Below are 22,787 nucleotides of genomic sequence, written 5' to 3'. Positions count from 1 at the left end.
AATAGTTGCGCAAAGAGGTTTGCATTAGGAACCAGGTAGCCCTTCAGAATCACACTGTTTTCTTTAACCCTGAATAGTACTTCACTGTACTGACAGTTCTGCTATGGCTCTCAGCATAGTCATGTGGTTCTTGAGATAAGGAAGGGTCACAGGCTCACAACTGTATTTCCAGAAGTAAATTTCTGGCAGGGTTGACTGAAGACAGAAGTGACCCTGCAGCAAAAATCAGGTTCACCATCTAACAAAAAAAGAGTAATTCCAAAACATACCATAGCTTTTTTTTTTTTTCCCCCCCAAAAAAGTAGTACTGCATGTGAACAAACTTACAGGAAGAGTGGATACTTGGAAAGCTTTTCCTGCCTTCAGACACCAGATCTGGATCACCTGTGCAGTGCATTTCAGAGTTCATTACTCCATCTGGAAAGCAGCGGTAAAAGAAATCGGGACGCGGTCTACAAAAAACACCATGGACATTAAAAATATAAAATGCTGTAGTAACAAATAAACCTCAAAGTGATTATTACATTTACTGCCTATTATATACAGAGTATGTTTATTTCTTTCTGCTTTAACACAAGAGCAGAATTGCTTCATTTTCCTGGAATAATCAAATCAAAACAATATTTTATTTATATTTTCTTTTTCTCAGGCAGGATCTGTAAGGGAGGCTTCCAGTGCATTCAAGTGGGAGTTGTAGCCTGTCTCTTCTCACAGTGTGTTTCATCCCAAAGAGGACACAGAAGTTCTGTTCCAAAAATGAATATGCAAGGCTACTTCTACCTAGAGCAATTCATCTTCACAGTACTTCCAGCAACAGAACAAAGTAGGAGCAACCCCACAAAGTCGCACAAGTCTTGCTGACACATCCAATTGAGAACAGGATGACAGCTTAGGCTATGGGATTGGTACCAAAACAACCACCAAATTATATTGCCAACCTTGATGCTGCCTCTCTAAATGCACTAACAAACCTCTGAGCTTTTGACCCTGCTCTAGCTAAAGAATAGCGTGTAGGTTTGGCTGGTTTCATACTGATCCTGAGCTAATAAACCCTGAAGAGAAACGAGGCAAACGACCACGTTCTGAGACAAGCTGACAGAGCAGCTAGCTGGCTTGGAGTGCAGGCAAAATGAGCTCACGTCTGCCTGAAGAAGATGATGCAGACGTTCTTAATTACATTTCAGAAGCACTCTTAAAACAAAAGTGCCAAGTACCATTATTATCAGGGCAACAGTACTGTAGCAGAAAGTCCATCACAAACAAGCACAAAAACTGCTTCCTCGATGCTACAAAACAGGTGAAGCTGAACAACAAATGCAGAATTGGACTCAATTAAATGGTGTACAAATTCAAGTCAATTACATACTTCTCAGGTGATTATTATTTTTTATTTTTTTTTATAAAGAAAAAGAGCCAAAAATACCTAAAAATTGTTTTCCAGAGAGTTTTGTTTGCTAATATTTTTCCGGTCCCTTCATTCCAATTTATGCTTCTCTAAAAATTGTCCTACCTAGGAATCCACTTATTGCTTAGCTCCAAGGTTTGCTCTGCCAGGGATCTTGATGTTACCTGGAAATACCATATTCAGTAATATGCTTCACACAAAATGCAAGCAGTAGGTTATATTAAAACTCAATTGATTTCTATTTTATCAGACTAATGGCATTGGTGTCTAAACTCCCACATACTGTGACTCTTCTGTGTTGTCAATGTAATGAACTGATTTCAGCTCACACCTTTCCTTTCAAACTCCTCATTTCTCTGGATCCACCAACCAGACCAACAAAAAATAAAACACAAGGGTACACATTCCTAACACAGCTGGATGTCACATAATGAAATTATGCAACAACTGCACCAGGGAAAGGCCAGTTTTACAGGGACCCCTGCTAATTCAATATTCCTTGGAGCAGTGGTTATCGTTTTATTAAGATGTATTGCATTTGCCACCTCTGTCTTCATTTCTTTAAAAGTTATAGCCATCATTTATAACATGACAAGACTTACCTTCCCACTATTAATTTAATAGTATTTGTGCAGACTCCATTCAGAGCTAGAGCCAAAGAAACAGCTACAAAACAGAATGAACAACAACATAAATACCAAGATATATATTGTAACATCACAGCATTTGATTTACAGACTGAAACCTTTATTGGACTGAAAACTGAATGAGCTTTGTAAGCCACTGTTATTAACCTATTTTCGTATTAACCAGAATGAGGATAGAGCCCCCAAAAATCACACAATGTTCTTTGTTATGCTCTTCAGAAATCTTATTTCCTTAATTCAAGGCTGAATCTCCTATCATGTCATTTGCAGAGGCATAAATCATCAAATAGCAATAATTAGAGAATCAAGTTCTGTGTTTAGAAGGTTTGTAATTTACTGTCGTGGTTTAACCCGACTGGCAGCTAAACACCACGCAGCCGTTCGCTGAAAATCGTACACTCTTTGGGTCAAGAATTTCTGTATAGGCCTATGTTTATACACATTTTATGTGTGTGTGTGTCTGACCCAATTAAGTAATCTACATTAAGACTAAAATCTGACTTTTAACTAAAATTAGAACTGGATGGTGTTGGTTTTTTTTTTTGTTTGTTTGTTTTTTGTTTTGTTTGTTTGTTTTTAATTTCTTTCAACAAGATGTGCATGTTTTGACTAAAAATCTTGACATTTTCCTCCTATGTTACCTGCCAGAATTAACCAACTTTCCTAATAAAACGTGAGTAACAAAGAAGAACTGTCGTGCTAGGTATGATTGTATTGATCTTCTTTATTTGTACTTACATATCAGGACTTTGCAAACAACCTCATCTAGAGCCTGTGGAAATCTCTACCTAGTTTTCAGTGGCACTTGGATCCAGTGTTCACTCTTTTTAGTATAAAGCTGACCCGATGCTACAGTCCATACTGTAGCTCCCTGTTACAATACACAAGTAACTAACTGATTTCAGGCAAATCTCTGATTTCCAGCAGAACAGTTACAGTAATAGAACTTTTGATTGTGACAGCTGCATGAGCTATTTTCTCTTTGGACTGCTGCCTCAGATGCTGCACTTCAGCAGCACTCATCCGGTCTCCATAAAATCTTTGCCTGAGGATATTATAGATCATAAAGATATGTGTTATAGTATATATTTATCTTCAAGTTAAAAAAAATAGGAAGTCCTCAATCAAAAATAACATTTTTCTTAGATGTTAACAATAGCTGCCAGTAAAAATAAAGGAACAAGTAAATTTTAGAGACAGTGATATTGTTCAAAACACTCTTCCACATTTTATACCTCTGCTCACAATGACCACTCATGCCCACGCTTTTTCCTCTCAACTGTATTTTCTCAGTTACTTATATTGATCACGTCTTAACTGAAATGAAAGTTTCCTAAAAATCAAATGCAGATCACCAGCATTGTCATGGCATTACATTCTCCTTTTCAAAAAAAAAAAAGGATTGGATACGTAGAGATATCTGCTTTCCAAAACATGAAGTAAAGTTTACCCTTTTCATTGAGCTTTATCTTGATTGTTTATGGCATGTCTGACTGAACGATGCTTCTTCCACTGTTGTGTATTATTAATGGTGGCAATCCAAGTATCAAATGTCAGTGTGAGTGTTAGCTGAATTGCATTTGCTCTCACTTTTTTCACTTTAGGAAAAAAAAAAAAAAAAAATCACACTGCCCACCACAAGACACATAACCCACTCAGTACAAAGAAAGAGGCAAGAGAAAGGTGTAAGTGCACCAGCATCAGGAAACTAACTGTTCCTTATCCTAGATGCATGGAATCACCTTCCTTATATTAATTGCTATGTGAAAGGCAAAGCATTTTCACATTCTTTTAACCTTTGATCTCTACCTATGATGCGTAAAGAAGTTTACCTTTTGAGGGATTTCTTGATTATTCATTATGAACATTATGTGACAGATCTCAGTGCAAAACAGCAAGGCTCTATCACATAATGAATCTTAACACCAGCTTCACACCACCAGACACATAGACACATTAACATATTGGATTATATTAATGTTCTTTATACTTGAACACAATTAAGCCACAAGAAGTTCTGTATTTATGGCATGTGTTGAACAGAGATACTCTGCAGAACAGAACATCAATGTTGGGGTTTCCTTAAAATCTGAGCATCAGGGAGAACAGAAGGGAAGCTGATGTGGACCCGAGAAAACAAGTTACTCATGAGGATTATAGACGGAATCATAAAGAAGGCAAGGTGCCTCTTTAGAGAAAAAAAAAAAAAAAAAAAAAAAAAAAAGGTAAGAGCAAGTGATGGAGAAACTAATCCAAAGCTTAATTCTCAAACAAGAAATAATACTCTGACTGCATGCATTTTTATTAATCAGGGTTATCTCTACTGAATGGACTTGTCAATAAAATATCACTATGAGACATGTCAGAACTTACTACAAATTACTCTCAGCAGACAAATCAAAAACTAGGATCTCCTCACACTTGTGCAAGAGCTACGGGTGAAAGAACGTGCTACAAGAACCCAGCCTGGTCTAAAAAATATTCAAAGGCAGATGCATTGTGCCATTTATATCCAGTCTAGCTAAGGCAAGGTTGAGTATTAGTTTGACCTTATGATCTAGGCTCCAATAAATTCAAGGGCAAATTAGCCAATAAAACACAGAATTCCAGAGTTAGGTATATTTCAAATACACTGCCACAAAAGCTTCTTCAGTTCCCAGTGCTGGAAGCTGTTGCCTCCAACTGCAATTAGACCTCATCCATAACACAAACATAGCAGTTCGTGGTCCAGGATTAAGTGCACATCCAGCTACACTGGCATTTTAAGATAAAACATCAGCTTGTGATTGCAAAAGCTGAGCCATAAGCACAGATTTTGCAATGGGGAACAGAGTAAGCTCCAGGAGAAGGTCAGAGAAAACAATGAGAGAAATAATTTTCTAAACTAAGCAGCTGAGTCTCACAGGACTCTCCTGTCAAACCCTGAATTTAGAAGAGCTGCACTGTAAATAAGAGGTAAGCAGCAGATTAACTGTGACAGAAAAAGGGTACATCTGGACAGTCTGATCTTGATTTTACTGATCAAATTCTGACCCTTGCTAGCAAGACTGAAGAACTAAGGCACAGAATTTATACATTTAGAAGCATGCATAAAATCAGAGACTTTGGCAGGATTGCTTGCAACCATCACTGCACTGAAACATACTGTAATGGAGACAAGGTTTTCTTCAAGGCTTACACTACAACTGCAATCAATCTCTGAGTACTATCACATATTTTCCATCTTGAAATACAATACACATTACCTAAGAAAGCCTCTTTAATTTCAGTCTTGTCTGTCCGCCGAATTATTTTCACCACGAAAATGACTGCTAGTGGTGTAAGGAATGAAATTGCCTGTAAGAGATAACAAATACCATGTGTTAGAGCATCAATTCCTTTTCAGTCCAACTGATTAATAATTAGTTCCAGTTAGCTCCATTTGAACTGGAAGGCTGAGTGATCTTTATCAAACTCCTGACCTCAAGTAAAGTGGGATGATTTGTCTTTGTAACTACAGGGCAATGAATACATTAAAACTGTAATATAATTGTGAGCTATAATTGATTTGTAATTGCCTGGAGCTGCATTTAACATGTCAGCTTCATAAATGAAAAAAAGCAACAGCCTATACATTCTCTAAATTTATAGACAAAATTCACTAATTTCATACTCTGATCCACGGAGATCTTGAATATTTTTTTTACACAAAGCATTACTCCAGAAGGAAGCCCAACCAGTCTGTGCTCTTAGCAAGACCCTATCCAATGTACCACAATCTTCCTGACAACACAGAATGCTATATTAAATTTATTATTATTTTTTTGAACTGTCATTCTTGAACGCATTGAGGTGGCTTTAGAGGGATCTTTAAAAGATCACAACTTCATGATTCTTTCACTAACAGACAGGAGTTTGGAAGTGGAGCTACCTGCTTGATTTTATTCAAAACCAGAAAATCAACACCTAAGCAGGTCAAGTAAACTCACCTGTTAAGCACAACCATATTCTTATACTGTAAGCACTGTACAACAGTGTCCCTCCTGTAAGCAACCTGCACACCAACGCACATATCTGATGAACATCTCCATTAGCATAGAACAACTGGACTATGGTTGATGATTCACTGTAAATGTTTCAGTTATCCCAAAAGGATCCTGCTTAGAGTAGTGTTGATACATTGCAGACTGTTCTTGTATCCCAGGTATTCATCTTTCTACAGAGAAACACACTGTTCTCCCAGACATAACAACCAGCAGTTTATCAATAGTAGCTTCCCACTGAAAGTATGATTTTGTTCCTAAATGTCTCTTCCATCATCCCTTTTACCTCTGCAGTTGAAGGTCCAACTCAAAAGGTAATTGGTAGGCAAGATATCCCAGAACTAGCAACAAGCATAAATGGGCTAAGTTAACTAATTCCTTTCTGGAATTAGTTCTGGAATTCCTTTTTACAAACCTCTTCACAATCACATCTGTTCAAAAGCAAAGAGAGGTATTTCAAAAGCATTCTAGCTCCTGAAGAAAGAATGAAAATGACTATTTTTAATGAAGGCAAAATTGAAGTTATATGTAGCACTGGGGGGCACCAGACTCTGAGTAAGATTACACTGTCTTTATTGAGGCTGAACACTGCCTTACTCCTTAACCAGCCCCACTGAAATGAAAACCAGAGACACTGATTCAGAACAGACATGTTATGATCAAAGATATGTGACTCCTTTCTTCCTTTTAGAAAACAGATTAATCCCAATCCTTATTTTCTGCTTTTCATGTTGATTCAAGCTGCATATGAAACAACATGAAAATGAACTCTATGATTTTTGTAGTGCATCTTGGACCAGATTCCCCTAACCTGCATCTGCAGAAGATTATCTACCTCCATGAGCCATGCAGATTAGAGCAGTCTGGAGTCTCCTTCCCTTTTTTTTTTACATTTAGAAAGAAAACTAACAAATCTTGCACAAAAAAGGTACCATTTCTACTTGAATTTTTAAGTTAGGTTATGTTACTACTTCAGAAATGTTAATTTCTCTCCCTACTCTGCAATAGTTTAATTTCTGCTTTCAGAGACAAAGAGAAAAATAAAAATGGTTAAAGCAAACCTAAAATTATTAGTTTCATTCAAAAAAGTAAGGACTGCTACCAGGCAAGGAGAAAAACATCTGCATTCCATTGCTGAAGAACATGTAGAAATATAGCCAGGCTGACAGGCTGCTAGACGTGGTTTAATGGAGTTAGAAACCTTTTGAACAAGCATGAACAGCAGAAAATGTCAGTAAAGAACAGAATTAAAGTGGCAACTTGTCCCGAAACACTTCACAATCAATCTTCAGAAATCTGGTAAAACTACAGATTTCCTCATATTTTACAAGCATATGGATTTTGGAAAGAGATTAAGAAATATTCATGTTTGTGGTACATTGTTTGCTGTTCCTTGCACACATTACTTGGAAGGTGTCTTTTTTCGTTTTTTATTATTCTGCAGCAAAACACCCTTATAAAGAAAGTCTGGCTTAAAAGGACTCATTTTCCTTTATTTTGCAAAATGATTCTGTATGGCTCATTTCCATAACAGATTTGGCAGCAGTCTAATGAGCAATACTCTCCTCAGATATATCTCAGTAATGTTTTCTTTTCCAGCAGTGAAATATTCCAACATATTTCCTCACTTTGGTGAAATAAGGACAGAAGTCTATATATCTCATTCATTATTCATCCTAGCAAGACAAAGACAAGCTAAAGTTACAAAAATCCCACAGAGAAGCACTCAATCTGTTTTGAGAAAACCCACTTCCACAAGTGACACGATTCTCACGTGGGACAACAGTGATTTACCATACTGTATGGCTCAGAACCTCACAGTATTTTTCAGTGGCTTGGAGTTAGACTGTGGTTTTGCTGAGAGCCCTCCTGCAGTGGCGAGGCAGAAGAAATCCCTCTTTCCCCTTACTACAGGGAATCTCCTACATGCCCTGCTCCTTCACACACCACTCTTGCCAAACTGGACCGACAGTTACATTCAGTCTTACTCCAGTCCTACCCCCACATGGCATGCAGAGCTGTGGTGTAAGCTCTGTGTGAGGATTCCAGTGTCTTCCTCTCCCTGTTAGGATTACCGCAATGTAATAAGGAGAAAAGAGCAGTGCACAGCAGTCTGGAGACACACAATACCAAAGCACTTGGCACCGGCATTTGTCACACTGGCCACCACATTAGCCTCAGACCTACTTTTCCATTCAGCCTTACTGTGCATTTTCTTCTGCTCTTTCCTTCCGCTTGCCAGCGCTTTGCAAGCTAGCTGCAAAGCTTGTCTCACCAAAGGATGGGAAGGAAGAAAAAAAAAAAAAACAAGAATCTGGATGGAGGTGAATGAGGCAGAGGCTCCTAGCCCTGTATCCCTGGAAAGTGGGGAAGACAGAAAGCAGTCTCACCATCCCAACACAACCCTGCACTGCAGCTTTCACTGGAGGGTAAAGTCCTTCACAGGAGTTCTCACCTTCCACTGATATCAGAATGTGAGATACCTAAATTTCTGTAGAAGTACTTCATTCTGTTCTGGCTAAAGATACTCTGGGGCAGGGATCCCCATTTACATACATGCATTCAAGAGTAATTAACAGTACCTTGCACCTTCCTAGACAAGGAATATCCACTGCCAGAGAGAAAAAACAAGGCTCAGGTCTTTCAGTCCTAATGGCTTGCTTGCTAACAATGCAGAAGTCAACTTGTCTAACTTGTGTCTGGAGTATTCACAACATCTCTTAAATTCAAAGCTCTCAGCATATTAAAAAAAAAATAAAAAATAAAAATCCAGCAGTTCATAAATAAAATCTAAGAGATTGCCTTCTGACAAGCCATAGCCATACATTTGAATATTGGAAAATAACACTAGTAGCAAGATGAGATCCTTACACAATGAGAACTTGAAATCAATGTGAGGGTTGGATTTTTTTTTTTTATATTTATTTTTTAATTAAGGAAATAAGAACAAACTATTTAGAAGTGATCTACGTTTCTTAATTTAAGAAGCTGTTCCTTGAGTTACTGGGATGTCATGGTATGAGCCAGAAAGAACATGAATTATACAGAAGTTACTGACTCAGAGCTGCCTGGAAGTTCCAGCTGCCATAAAATAGACCAAGAGCTGGCTCAGTGGGAAGTGGATAACAGGGAGATGTTAAATGTTAATGCTTGCATCCCAGAATTGTTCTTCCCTGTGGACACTTCCTAGAGTACCAAGGAAGGGCTAATGATCACTCAACCAGTTTCAATAATAGTTTAATCACTTTAGCAAACCCCTCCAAAGATTCACTATTGGTCCTTGAACTGTTCAGTTATAAACACAGATCAGACAAACCATGTAGCAAGGTAATGTTCAGCCTTTCTTAGCACAATGATTTAATGTTTCATTTTGGTTGTAGTTATTGTTTTAAACAGGAGTCTCCCATTTCAAAAAATAAAAAATAAATAAAAAGATACCCAGCCTGTAAAAAGTACATAACAGAGCTTCCTCTCAGTGCCATATAAACAAATAGGTTTGTGATTTTAAAACCAGGCCTTCAGCTTCTCTTTTAGAAGGCTCAAATATGTTGTTGCCTCGTAAACAGGAAGCATGCTCAAGTTGTTCCACATGTAATTATCACATTTCCCTAACTGAAAGTTTTAAAACAAAAGAAGACTACAACTGTGACAAATTACATAGCTGATTTGCACTTATTCTGAGTTCAGACTCTTCATCTGAAAAGTAAACACCTGGCTTCACTGAAAATATAGGTAAAGATGTTTCAACACAAGGCTACAAGGATTTGACCTAGTCTGTCATTCCCACTCCTGAAAAAAAAAAAAAAAAAAAATGTTCATCTGATTGAGCATTTGCAGACTGATGCATTTGTTTTAATAGCCCAAACTATACCCTCTAATTCCTTAGCATGTATTTACTGGTTTATCTTACTGCACTTTTATACCTGTAGATTATTTGATTTTAAATCATTATTACTAGTGAAGGTTATCAAAACCACAAATTTTGGTAACCAGAGAGTCCAAATCAGACAGCCAGTCTGCATGTCAACATGTGCCATGCTGGGGAGAACCAGAACAGAAACAGCAGAGCAGCTCTGGCATATATTTAATACACTCCCACTGACCTCAGGATTGTTGGCAGAATCTAAAGCAAAGGTTTTGTCTACAAGAAAGATCCAAACAGTAGTTGGAGGCAAATATCTCTGTGCCTAATATGCCTAAAAGAAATTGGATTTCAAAATTTAAGCACTTAACCCACTAAGAGCATAGCAAGGTTTAGTAAGGTCACCTAATTAGCTAATTCGAAAAGCTTCCTTGATTGAGCATCCTTCTACTTAACACTAGCTTAAATCTTAAACTGTAAAATCAATGTTCCTAAATTCAGTTAACCCGGTATTACTGCTTTCTAGAAACTCTTCACAATTCACTACATTTTGTCAGCTTAAACATCCCTGGTTTGGAAAACAATTATCACTAGAATTAAAGGAACATCCTGTACTTCTGAAAGGTTTCTTACTGCTTAACAAGTGGAAGTGACCTTGGTTTACAGCTATCAAATAACCATGAAACCTTTAGTACTTACAAACATAAGACGAGTAGGTATGTTGTCTGATTGCACCAAAGGATTTTTATACAGCCAGATCTCTTCTGGCTGGATAACCCGCTGGAATGGATCCAAAAATTCTGTAAAGCTGAAAAAGAACAATTGAAGACTTTTTTTTTTTTTGTCATTGTTGTTGTTTTTTGTTTTGTTTTTTAAGGTTAAATGATGACACACCCACAAAGTCCTGCTATTTTAAAATTTCCCTCCAAACTAATTATGGTGTAGCATGCATTGATTACCTTTTCAATATGCTGCTTTCCTACATCAGTGCTTCTTAGTACTATGACCTTCATTAACATACACTTAGTAAAATGTTTTTTCAAAGTTTATACTCTACATCTTTATAGACATTCCACAAACTTGTAAAAAAACTGTTACTATATTTTTGTGGGGAAAGTGTGCAAAGAATATTGTGGGATTAGAAAAATAACATGTAGCAGATGCTTTACACTGAAGAAATTATATAGCAGTTATTAAATACAAAATGTCTTTAAACTTCAAGATACAGAAATACAGTTGTATTTGAGGATCACAAAACAAGGAGAAAGAAGAAGCCCAGACAATCCCTTCTGCAGATAGAAAGAACAGGTCATTTTAGAGAACATCTCCAAAAGACACGTCCTCCTAAAACAGCATGGGCTCTTAGAAATACATAAGAAGTTCTTATTTCAGATTCACATATTCGATTTGGTGGTAAAATTTAAGAAGAATGTAGCTCTGCCATGAATGAGAAATTTGGTCTCAATTCAATCAAAACTGACCGTTTTACTTTCATTCTTACGTCATCTCATTTAAATGATGTCATCATCATTTAAAAAATAAAAATAATTTAAAAAATCAACGTTATGGTTTCATTGTTTTGAATTGAGGATAATCAAAATAAAACACTGAGATTATATCACTATTTAGGAAGTAAATGATTTGTGCAAGGATCTTTGGTACAGCACTGAAATTAGGAGCAGGAATTGTCATCTTTTACTCTAGTCAGAGGTTCCAGAAGCTTTTGAAGACTACATAAACTGTCTCTCTTTCACAAAATCCTTCTCTGTCCTTTAAGCCTTCTTAGCTTTGAAGTCATATCAGACTTTCTGGAAAGCCTTGCCTTTACTTTATAAAACTCACTTCAGGGCTATTTACTGGGTCTGAAAGAATAGCTGCTGAAAGAAGATATAGGGACCAGTTTTCTGCAGATTGGTCTTACCTAAAATGTCAAAGCACACAGGAGTAGTTGGCCAAAGCTTTTCTTACTGTAAATTCCCTGAAGCCAAGGGCTTCCAACCCTCAAAACTAGGTTTTATAGAAGTAACAACTACAATTAACTTTGTAAACAGAAAAAGCCCAAAGCAACTTGTAAAGCTGAGTAAAACTGAAACTGTAACTCCCCCCTGTGAAGTACAAGTCCTCGAATCTAGCAACCAGCCTTATTCAGTCCCCTGCACCTCCAGGAAATTTTTCTTTCTATCTGATGAGTGACCAGCTGCTCTTTGTTTTCTCCCTGTAGTCTATGATCTCTCTGCTTTATTTAGTTTCCCACACCCCCAGCCCACACTGCTACTGACTCACACCACCTGAGCACGCTCAGGTTTCCCTTAGAAAGGGATGTAAAACTCTATCCCAAGGAGCCCAAATGACCTCTTCTTCCTAAAGGAAAGTAACAAAAACAGGACCAAACAAGTCAAACAGTGTTGTTACTTGTAGTGATAGTTAAGTTTCCATTACTGACCTACGTGAAGAACCAGATTCTTCTGAAAACTTTAAGGAGTCTACTATTTCCACAAGGTTATTTACTCTTATATTCATCTTCCTTAAACCCACAGTCTGACTCTGCTCTCCTAGGAAAGTGCAAGGTGAATTTCAGAAATGTCAAAGCACATTGTTTCAGAGTCTTCAAAATGAAAACTTTTATCCTTTTTCCTTAAAATCAATGGCTCATGAGAGACATAAAAGAGTGAAATGTATCAAAAGAGACCATTTCCAGGAAATAAAATATTCCATATATGAGAAAATTAAATTTTTCTCTTCAACTAGAAAAATAAACGTTGATTTCTAGACAATGCAAACAACTTTGTTTCTAAATTGTAGAGACATGGATTTGACAGATGGACTATTTGGTAGATATGAAATTGTCAGGATGCTACATCCAAAGAGTTGCAATCAATGGCTTTATGTCCAGATATGTAGACCAGTGGCAAACAATGTCCCTTGGGGGTCTGTTCTGGGACCAGTGCTTTTTAATAGAAGTTGGAGGTTGGACTAGGTGATCTTGGAGGTCTCTTCCAACCTAGATGATTCTGTGATTCTGTAACATCTTCCTTGGTGACAGACAGTGGGATTGAATGCACCCTCAGCATGCTTGCAGATGACACCAAGCTTGCAATGCAGTTGACACTTTAGAAGGACCTTGACAGGCTTGAGGTGCACCCACGCAAATCTCATGAAGTTCAACAAAGCCAAGTGCAAGGTCTGCAGCTGTGCCGGGGCAATCCCAAACATCATTACATACCGGGTGACAAATGGATTGAGAGCAGCCCTGCGGAGAAGGACATGGGAGTACTGGTGGATGAAAAAGAAAAAAAAAAAAATTGACATGAGCCAGCAATGTGCACTTTCAGCCAAGGAAGCCAATCATATCCTGGGCTGCATCCAAAGAAATATGAGCAGATCAAGAGAGGCTATTTTCCGCCTCCACTCCGCTTTCAGGAGTATCGCACCTAGAGTACTACATAAAGCTCTGGGGCACACAGCATGGACCTGCTGAAGCAGGTCAAGAGAAAGGCCACAAAAATAATCAGAGGGTTAGAGCACCTCTCCTATGAAGACAGGCTGAAAGAGTTGGAGTTCATAGATTCATAAAAACACAAGTTTGGAAAGGACCTACAAGATCATCTAGTCCAGCCGTCCAATTTATTATTTATGAGGTATTTAGCATAAAGAAGAGAAGGCTCTAGAGAAACTTTGTTGTGGCCTTCTAGTATTCAAAGTGGACCTAAAAGAATCTCCCTATCTTTCTTAACCAGGGTGTGTAGCACTAGGACAAGGGGTAATGGTTTTAAACTAATAAGAGGTAGATTTTGTAAGGATATAAAAAAGAAATTCTTCACTATGAGGTAGCTGAGACAATGGAACAGGTTGCCCAGAGAAGTTGCGGACGCTCCATCCCAAGAAGTGCTCAAGATCAGGTTGGACCGGGCTTTGAGCAACCTGGTCTAGCAGAAGGTGTCCCTGCCCATGGCAGGGCGGTTGGAACTAGATGGTCTGTAATGTCCCTTCTAACCCAAACCATTCTATGATCCTATGACTACATCTTTCAGGCTGTCACATCTTTTCTGACATAGTCCTTCAGATATCAAGGAGATCTCAAAGCACAGGAGCTGATGGATATGCCAAGGAATGCCTTGAAACAGAGACACGTTCTTTGACATTTCTAGGCCTCAAAGGATTTTTTTATTTTTTTTTTTTTCAAACTGCAAAGAACAAATGATACACAAACACTTATGCTTCAAGGTGATCACAGTATATACAAGCACCACTGCACTTGGCAAATGTGACACATTAGACCAGAGACATAATTATTTTGACATTATGACATTTGACATTAAGAGCAGATGCTAAGAGAATTAAAGGTTTGGGGCTTTTTCTTCATTGCCTTTTCTTACATAACTTGAAGAAAGGAAGAAACAAATCTCATGTTAAAGTATATTTGTTAAAATCTGAGAAATGAAACAAAAAAATCAATTTAATCATTCTCACAGGAATCATGATATGGCACTGAAAGTATGTACTGAGTCATAAGATTGAATTCCTTTAAAAGAAAAATAATACATGTCCTAAAGAAATGAAACGGTAAGAAACACCATAAATTGTATCTGATTCCCATGGATGACTGATTTTCTGGTTGTTATACACTATCTTTGCAATCTTCTAAAGAAAGATTAATGTAAACAAAAATACCAATGACAGTAACAATTATTACCTTATTTAATAACAGCAGTTTTTTATCCACCACCTATTAAATTTCATTATGTATCTATTTCTTCCTCTTACTTTTGTTCTAAATGTCTTCCAAGAAAAGTACTCAATTATTATACTGAAGCATAATGCAAACAACACAAAATTGTTGACACTAGGTAAAAAAAAAAAAAATTTGAAAATCACTACTGAAGGAGAGAAAAGTAGGTACAAAAGGTGGAGGATCATGTCTTTGTGAGCAACACAGAAATAAAAAGTAAACAGTTAAGGAAGGTGACTATATGTTGTTTTTTTTTTTTCCATCCTCAGAAAGAGCTCAGCTGCTAATTAAATTTTTATGCCAAGATTCATATGAGAACAATTCTTTTCTATATTTGAAGCACCATTGGTGGGCAACTGGATACAAGATTTCTCTAGCTTGAAGGCAATTCCCTTTGTACTCTATTAAACAATACTGAGGATATTCTGGTTTCTAAGCTTCCTGACACTTAGTGATTTATGCTCCTTCATTCTATCTGAAAGTACTTTCTATTACTATTCATAAGCTAGCACAAGCTTGTTCAAATGACTAGTTGTTATTAGAAATGGATGTTGTCTTTGGATAAAGCAAGCCTGTTTCTAGACATTTTCTGTTATGGCTAAAAATAGGAACTCATTCATATCATACCCCTTGGTAGCAGGTGGGCAACTTAGTAAACTTAGTTTGGATTTGTAGATGAAAATATACTATTAGTTTTTGTCTTTACTTTTTCTGCATGTTTTTATATTTGCTCAACATTTTTAACAGTGTAATAAGCAATGTTTTGAACACACCAGCCTGATAGCACATGTTTAGGGTATAAAAGGACTTCCTTTAATTTCAGCAACCTTTAGCTGTCACTTTCAAAGCACCCCAAGGGAAACCAGAGCCCTAATAACATTAAAAACCTCAGAGAGGAATGGGTGCCCAACTGCCTGAGGTTGTTTTGGACAGCCCAGTTTACTGAATAAAACATTAGACTAAATAAAAATGACCTGCTTTTCTAAGGGCACAAACACTTCCAGGTTATGTTAATTTCACTTCCATTTAACAGCATGTAGCCCTGTAAAATAAGTTCTACGCAAGCACCACATCACGGATAAAATTACATCGAGATAAATTTGCACAGTGGTTTTATGAAAATATGTAGTAATGTTTTATTATGAAGCTATTCACTGGTAATGAATTAAACATCACATAAATACCCTCACAGAGCATGTGCTTCCACTGTGGTCTTATCTCCTATAACTACTGGCAGAGCATTGTTTAACATTTCACCTTAATGCCTCAGACGCTGCCTGCAGTAGCCACCATTCCCTGGCATTCAGCAGGAAGTGGTCAAAACCAAATGACATTTGCAAGTCGTTAAGATCAGAGGTAAAGCAATAAGCAGTACTGCACTGGCAAAGTTGGTAAGACAGAAACCTTTCAAATTAAAGCAGGAAATTATGTTTCAAATCTAGCAACAAGAACAGGACCGGAATAGGATAGATGGGCTCAACTTTTGAACTGTATTGTCGTACATTATTAGCACAAAGTACTAACAGTACCTTTCAGAAGCTAACAGCTGTGAAATCATGGACGGCATTCACCTTAGAAGCCTGTACCAGAGTTACACGGACTCACCAGCCAACAGCTCCATTTCCGGAGATTAACAACATGAAATGGGATGGGAGATGCAAGGGCTTTGTTCCAAACAATCCCAGGGATCTCGGCATCTGCTCTATTGGAAGCATCCAAAGCACACTGGAAGATTAGAAGATCATTTCCCGGTTTTGAGAATCATCTAAAGAATGTATGACATGTTTTTGTTTTGGTTTGGTTTGGTTGTTTGTTTTTTTGTTGTTGTTTGTTTGTTTGTTTTTTGTCTCTTGCCTGGCCCTCTGAAGAATTTATTTTCTTCACAGATGCAGGCAGTGGATTTCCCAGAGGAAAGGAAAGTCCTTATGGCATGACAAAGCATCAGAAGAGAATGAACAGGAACTTGTTATTGTGGTACTCAGTTTCTTGTATCAGATAATTAGTGACCAATTCTCCTCTTTTCTAAGTATAATCTGTTGACAAGCAGATCTGATCCTAAAATGGTTTTGTATGCAGTTTTTCATTTGAGCAAGTAACAAAGAGATAGAAGCGAAGCCACAGGTGCTAGTGAACCTCTCTTATAAATCACCACCAAGCACTTGTAGAAATAAAGTTTGGCTCTGATCTTCATTCCCTTACTGCAGGACTCTGAGCAAACTCATTAGTTCCTCTCCCACCAAAACAGATTAGCTGTGGCTGTGCTATTCAAGCATGCACTTTCTTTCTAGGATATTTTCCTCCTTGAATATTCCCCAAAACAGGCCTCAAGCCCAGGAGTAAAAGCTTTTATCATGTACCCGCCATGTTAAATCGGGCAGTCAGTTGTCCTAGTACTAAAGCTTCATAGTCATGAGTAGCATCAGTGAGACTCATTGAAGTTGGGAAGGCTCTGTACAAGTTGGTCTAATTACAGGGGCATACACAAAACACAATTCACTGAGACATTCTTACACAACTGATTTGTAGCCCCAAAGTTTTATAAGAAAGGCCATGAAGTAGAACACAGCATAGGGCACAACAACTGTGAAAGGAAGTTTGCTTTAGTGATTTCCAGCAAGCAACCCAGGCTAAATAGAAAGAGTACTCTGGCTAGGTACGTTGCACAGAATACTGCTTTCCACTCTTACCTGATACACAACAATAGCTAGAATAGCATTCACATCATGTTATTTGCAAATACTGGAGAATAACTTATTCTCATGCCATAAGAAAACCTACTCATTTCTTCTCTATATTAAGGAAAAAATAAAACTTTGCAATGGGTCTTTTATGGACTCCTCCAAAGACAGACAAAGTAGGAAAAGCTTGAAATGGTCTGTGCATGGAGTGCAAAATTAACAGAATTGAAGGTGACAGGATAGTGGTAAGAATAGCGAGATAAGAAACACTACCCATAGTTCATCGCCATCATATGGCTAACAACATGAATGTTGGAATTCATTTTCTGAAATAATGCTGCATACTTGGATGAGTGTGATGAGATGGCTTTGTGTTAGCCCAGAGGTTAGCAGAAGGAAAGAGATTTGAGTCATTTAATTTTTAGAGTTATTTGGGAAAATCCACAGTTCCTCAAACATCAAGAAGGGAGTTACATATTGGGGTACAAATACGTGACCAAGGCCTGATTGTAAATGATGAACTGCAATTCCACCACGGAAGAAGCAGACATGATTTAAAAACATGACTTCAAGAGAGCATAAACTCTAGTTTTGATAGAAAAAGCAGCTTTCCCTATAGATAAGGCACAACACTGGATATCAACAGATTTGATGTTGTCTGCCACTGTTTTCCAATGCAAAGCGGGGAAAACCATCCCAGCTAAAAGTATGAATATCTGGCATTTAAAGTAAGACTCCTAGTGCTATATTTTGCTCATTACCTGGACTGGTATTCACATATGCCCAGTAGCCATGGCTGACAAGCGTGTAAACAGAAAAGCAGAAGCTTCAAATTTCCATGGAAATCAAAAGTTGAGTTGTATATAGTATATAGTACAATAGAAGTTATATTCCAGTGATTATTGATTACACAGGAAGTACATGAGAACAGAAATTAATGTTTTTATTGGTTCTTCATAATCTTTGATGGAAACTTGTTATTTAAACCATTATATTGTAACTGCACTAAAGCCAACTAAAAAACTAAGATACATACTTCTCAATACAAGGCCATGCAGTTTAGACACCTGTCACTTTTGATTAACAATCTGTAATCCTAATATGGAGCTTTATTGGGTCTGAATGCCCTGCAGGGTAGAGGAAAGTTAATATGCACCAGCAATGTCATACAAAAATAATTAATAATAATTAATAATAAAAAATAATTGCTACAGAAATGAGAGGATCTGTTGCCTCTGTATATGCAGTAACCCTTTGTTTGTAGGCTAGGGCTCATAAAGACTGTGAGGAGTACTGACGGAAAGTGAATGGTAAGAAAAATGTTGCAAGAAACTTGATTCAGTTCTGATTCAGTGCCCAATGCAGCTCTGGCAATACTACGAGGTGATGGCATTTTAAACTTCTGCACTTTTTGACAAAATAGAAACAAAGGTTTCATACCACCCCTTCTTGATAAGATTAGATATTCAAATCTGAAAACATACAGCCTTCCCCAATCTTAATGCTGCGGGTGCATTTTTTTTTTTTTTAAATGCAGCGAGAAGCTGTCACTGGAATTAAATTCTGGGACAAATAAAGAGAAAGCAGTGCAGGCAGGTGCAAATTAAAAATTATTGAGAATTTGGCAATGGTGGAAAAACATGCAGAGACTAAGCTATGCCTGACTCACACTGAGTCCTTTTCTCGTTGCACGTCCTTATGTCTACACATGAACATCAGCATTTCTAGAGCTCACTCTCCCTGAAACATGAACCAGGACTTCCTCTGTCCTCACAAAATACCGAAGACGGTAAGAGCTGATATAACCAGTGTAACCTAACATAAGGAACTGCTAAAATAAGGTACAAAAGATATTATACAGATGAGCTTAAGTCATTGATTAGAATAGATGCAATTAAGGTTAGTAAACTTCTTGTGGCCCTGGTCTAGTCATCAGGTGATCATTTCCTACCCCTGAGAAATTGTCTTTATTACTTATACTCCCAGTGAAACAATAATTTGCAGTCCTAATATTCTTATGGATATCCTGAATGAAGAACAATGTTAACCTAACATTTCTAAAAAATTAAAATTTTGTCTCCAGTCAGGCATCTGAATTTTTTTTTTCCCCATTTGAAACACACACACACACACACAAAATCATCAAGCCTTGCCCACAATTAAAGGAAATCAGCAAAAATACTAAATTATGAAACGTATGAGAGCAGAATTGTTGGAATAAGAATAACAAGGAAGACATACAGCCAATATCTTTGTCTCTATATTAACTTAGTAAAATAAAGGGTAAGGAAATGTAAGAAAAAAAAAAAAAGTTAAAAAAATTACATCTTTTTTTTTATTAAATGTGACTGGCAATTAGAGGACTGGTTCTCACAAGTAGGTTTGGCTTCAGATGAGTCAGTATCACCTGATGGAAAAGATTTCTGCATATTTTAAATTTGAAATTACAATGTTACATTTAATTAGCACATATGGCCACATTAGCCCTTCAGATATGAGAAATCATTTTGATTAAAAAGGGATTTAAAATAAATCCTGATGCAGTTTAAAATATATATATTATTGTGGCTGTCATATTTCCCAGATGTGCTGAAGGAGAATGAGAGTTTCCAGTACTTTTCTTCAACCTGACTGGTGTAGCACATTTCATAGATTTGCCTCATATAGGCACTGATTTTACAGATGTATCCGGGTGCTACTGATGCCAAAGTTGAATGGTCACCCTCTTCACTCTCCCCTTTGCAGCTATTGTGGCACCCCAGTCAAGGCAAGCTGTACTCTTATTGAGACAACAGAGCCCACCACGATGTGCTCTTCAAAACCAACATGCCTGACAAGATAATTGAGTCTGTGCCAGATAGTGTTTCTGAATGATTACCAAGCCACTGGACCCTTCTCTGATGTGGTGTCTGAGGCTGTATTTACACAGACTTCATCATCTGTGCCTGGGATTAGGCTCAAGTCTGCTGGTCCAAAATCAAGAAATTATATGAAATAAATGATGGGAGTTCTGCTGCTTATGAGATAATATATGCGATATGTAAATGCTCTCAGAATACTTAATATGAAATAGTGAACCAGCAATTCTTTCACAATGCTGAAGAGAGAATGGCCTGGAGTTTATGTATCTAATGGTATCTAATGTGAATTTCTTTAGTCCCTAAGTTATATATATCTGCTGTTTTTCTCAAGACCTGACATTTGAACTATCTCTTGATAAACCATTTCCTTCCTGTGACATTATTTCAGCCATACTAAAATGAGGAGGAAATGGAAAGGATTACCTGAACAGGTATGACCAACCCAAGTAATAAACAAAGCCAGTCAGTTGTTGTTGTGCCAAGAAAAAATCCAGGAACTTCGAGTCTATACATTCTCCTTTTTCCTGTGCTACTTGCATTCCAAGTGTTTAGCCTTAGGTATTGCTGAGCTTCATTATTGCCACTGTGAAGTGACTGAATCTGAAAAACTTCCATTCAAGGGGAAAAAAAAAAATAAAAAAAAAAATGGTTACCCAGGAGTTAATATGCTTAACTGGCTTAGATACAACCTTTCCACCATAATTTCCTCCTTACAGAAGTGAAATATTTGGAAATGAGCAAAGTGAAGGAAAGAAACTGGGAATAGTTGGTCATGCTGCGTTGCAGCTTTAAGAGTGGTTATACTGAAACAAGAAAAAAGCACTGCAAAAATTAGTCACATTACCATATTTAGGCTGTTTTTATATTTTCTAAACTTTCTTTCACCTACTATGGAAAGTGATCTTTGCCTCTTTTGCTTCCTGATCAGCAGAATATAAAATAAACAGATTTAAAACAAAACCACATTTGATTTGGCATTTAGCTGCTTCTGAAGTGGAAAAACAGTTCAGTTCTTGTGATCCCTGCTCACATGGAGCAACTTGAAGCACGAAGAAGATCAAGCACAAGGCATGCACGTATGAGCTGCTCCTTATTATCAATACTTTAGGCAGTGCAGTACAGTAGAAGTACTGCAACACAAATAGTCACAGTGACACAATTACCAAACAAGTGAAAACTGGATATTCCTTACATAATTTATCTATCATCTTAGTTGATAAAAACATGATTTATAGTAAGAAAAATAGATCACAGAGGCAAAAATTAATAAGTATACCTTATGATGTAAAATATTTCACAAAAGCCATGTTTATGTGTGTGTTTGGGGAGACGGGAGAAGACAGAAGGGAAATCTTCAGTAGTACAAACACTGAGAGCCATTGGAAGTTTCAAAGCTTGCAGTGTGGCACACTGTTCTAAATAATGGAAGAGCAGAATTCATATTATAGACAAACTACACAAGCAAGTATCTGAATAATGAATCTAAATACACTGCAGATGGTCAAAATTTTTCTTTTGATGCATTTTAATGATTAATTTTATTATCTCAGGCTGTTTTCAGCCAAACATCTCCCAACAGTTCCTCGGACAATTATCCTAATGTCATAGCCATTTAATGGTGCTCAGTATTCCAATAAGGTTTCTTCTGTTTTCATACCTGTACACCACACTCCTACTGACTATAGATTTATTTTTAGTCTAGCGTATGTTTATCATCTGCATTTTTATGATTTGTGTCTCAGTCCTTAAGCACCACTTTTCCCCTTAAACATACGATAGGTGGACATGACCTTGACCTATATGGAAGTGAAACCTGTCTTCATGTCATGCCTCAAAAGCATAAACCACATCAAGAGGTACAGACCAAAGTAAAGTGAAGATGAAGTAGCATCAAACGAATAATCCACTGCTGAAGCTAGGAGCCAAAACACATCCTCAGAGAGCTTTTTGGATCGAAAGCTTAGGAGTTGGTAAAGAAGTGAGAGGGAAGAAATACTATGGATCAATCCAGAAGGCTCAGTCAAGAGTTTCTTTATGTCAAACGTAAGCATTTATTTTTGGTCAAGCTGGAACATATCTTTCTAACTCAAATTGAGATTAAACATTTTATTGGAGGGGGGAGGGAGAGGAGTCCTATTAAAGTTATTTTAATACTAATAAAAAATTGTTTTAAAAATGCAGATTCTAAAAGAAAACACTTCAGTATTAATAAAGAGAGAATTTCTGGGCCAAGTTATTCACTAAATTTAATATGAATTTACAAATGATTTTGTTCCAGTTTTTCCTTCCAAGTTGCTTTATGCGATGACTTCATTTTTCTCTGGGGGAAAAAAAAAAAAAAAAAAAAAAAAAAAAAAAACTGTCTAACTACATTCACAATCAAATCCAACTATATTAAAATCACTCACTCCAAAAACATTTGTATGAATAATTACATGTTCTGGAGACTAACTTTAATAACAATTAAAAAACTGTACACTCATGGGGAATATGAGCTTCACTTTTAGGGTTTTGTGGTAATCACTGAAGTCCAATCGCAAGAGTTACACTCCTGTAAAGCACCTTGGCCACTAGATGAATGAA

At 37.1% G+C, this 22,787-nt stretch overlaps 1 protein-coding gene across 2 annotated transcripts in view; it reads right to left on the bottom strand.

Annotated features, from left to right (window-relative positions):
* Positions 1-22,787, bottom strand: part of PLPP4 (phospholipid phosphatase 4) — a 71,260-nt gene that overhangs the window by 25,350 nt on the left and 23,123 nt on the right. For both annotated transcript variants that reach the window (XM_032191750.1, XM_032191749.1), the window contains exons 2-5: positions 10,636-10,744; positions 5,298-5,388; positions 2,008-2,071; positions 328-452 (exon numbers count right to left, since the gene is read on the bottom strand). In XM_032191750.1, coding sequence (XP_032047641.1) covers positions 328-452; positions 2,008-2,071; positions 5,298-5,388; positions 10,636-10,744 — 389 coding nt within the window. The remainder of the gene's footprint in view (positions 1-327; positions 453-2,007; positions 2,072-5,297; positions 5,389-10,635; positions 10,745-22,787) is intronic.

This window comes from Aythya fuligula, chromosome 7, assembly GCF_009819795.1.
Source record: "Aythya fuligula isolate bAytFul2 chromosome 7, bAytFul2.pri, whole genome shotgun sequence".
NCBI lineage: Eukaryota > Metazoa > Chordata > Aves > Anseriformes > Anatidae > Aythya > Aythya fuligula.
This window is presented reverse-complemented; position numbering and strand designations above follow the sequence as displayed.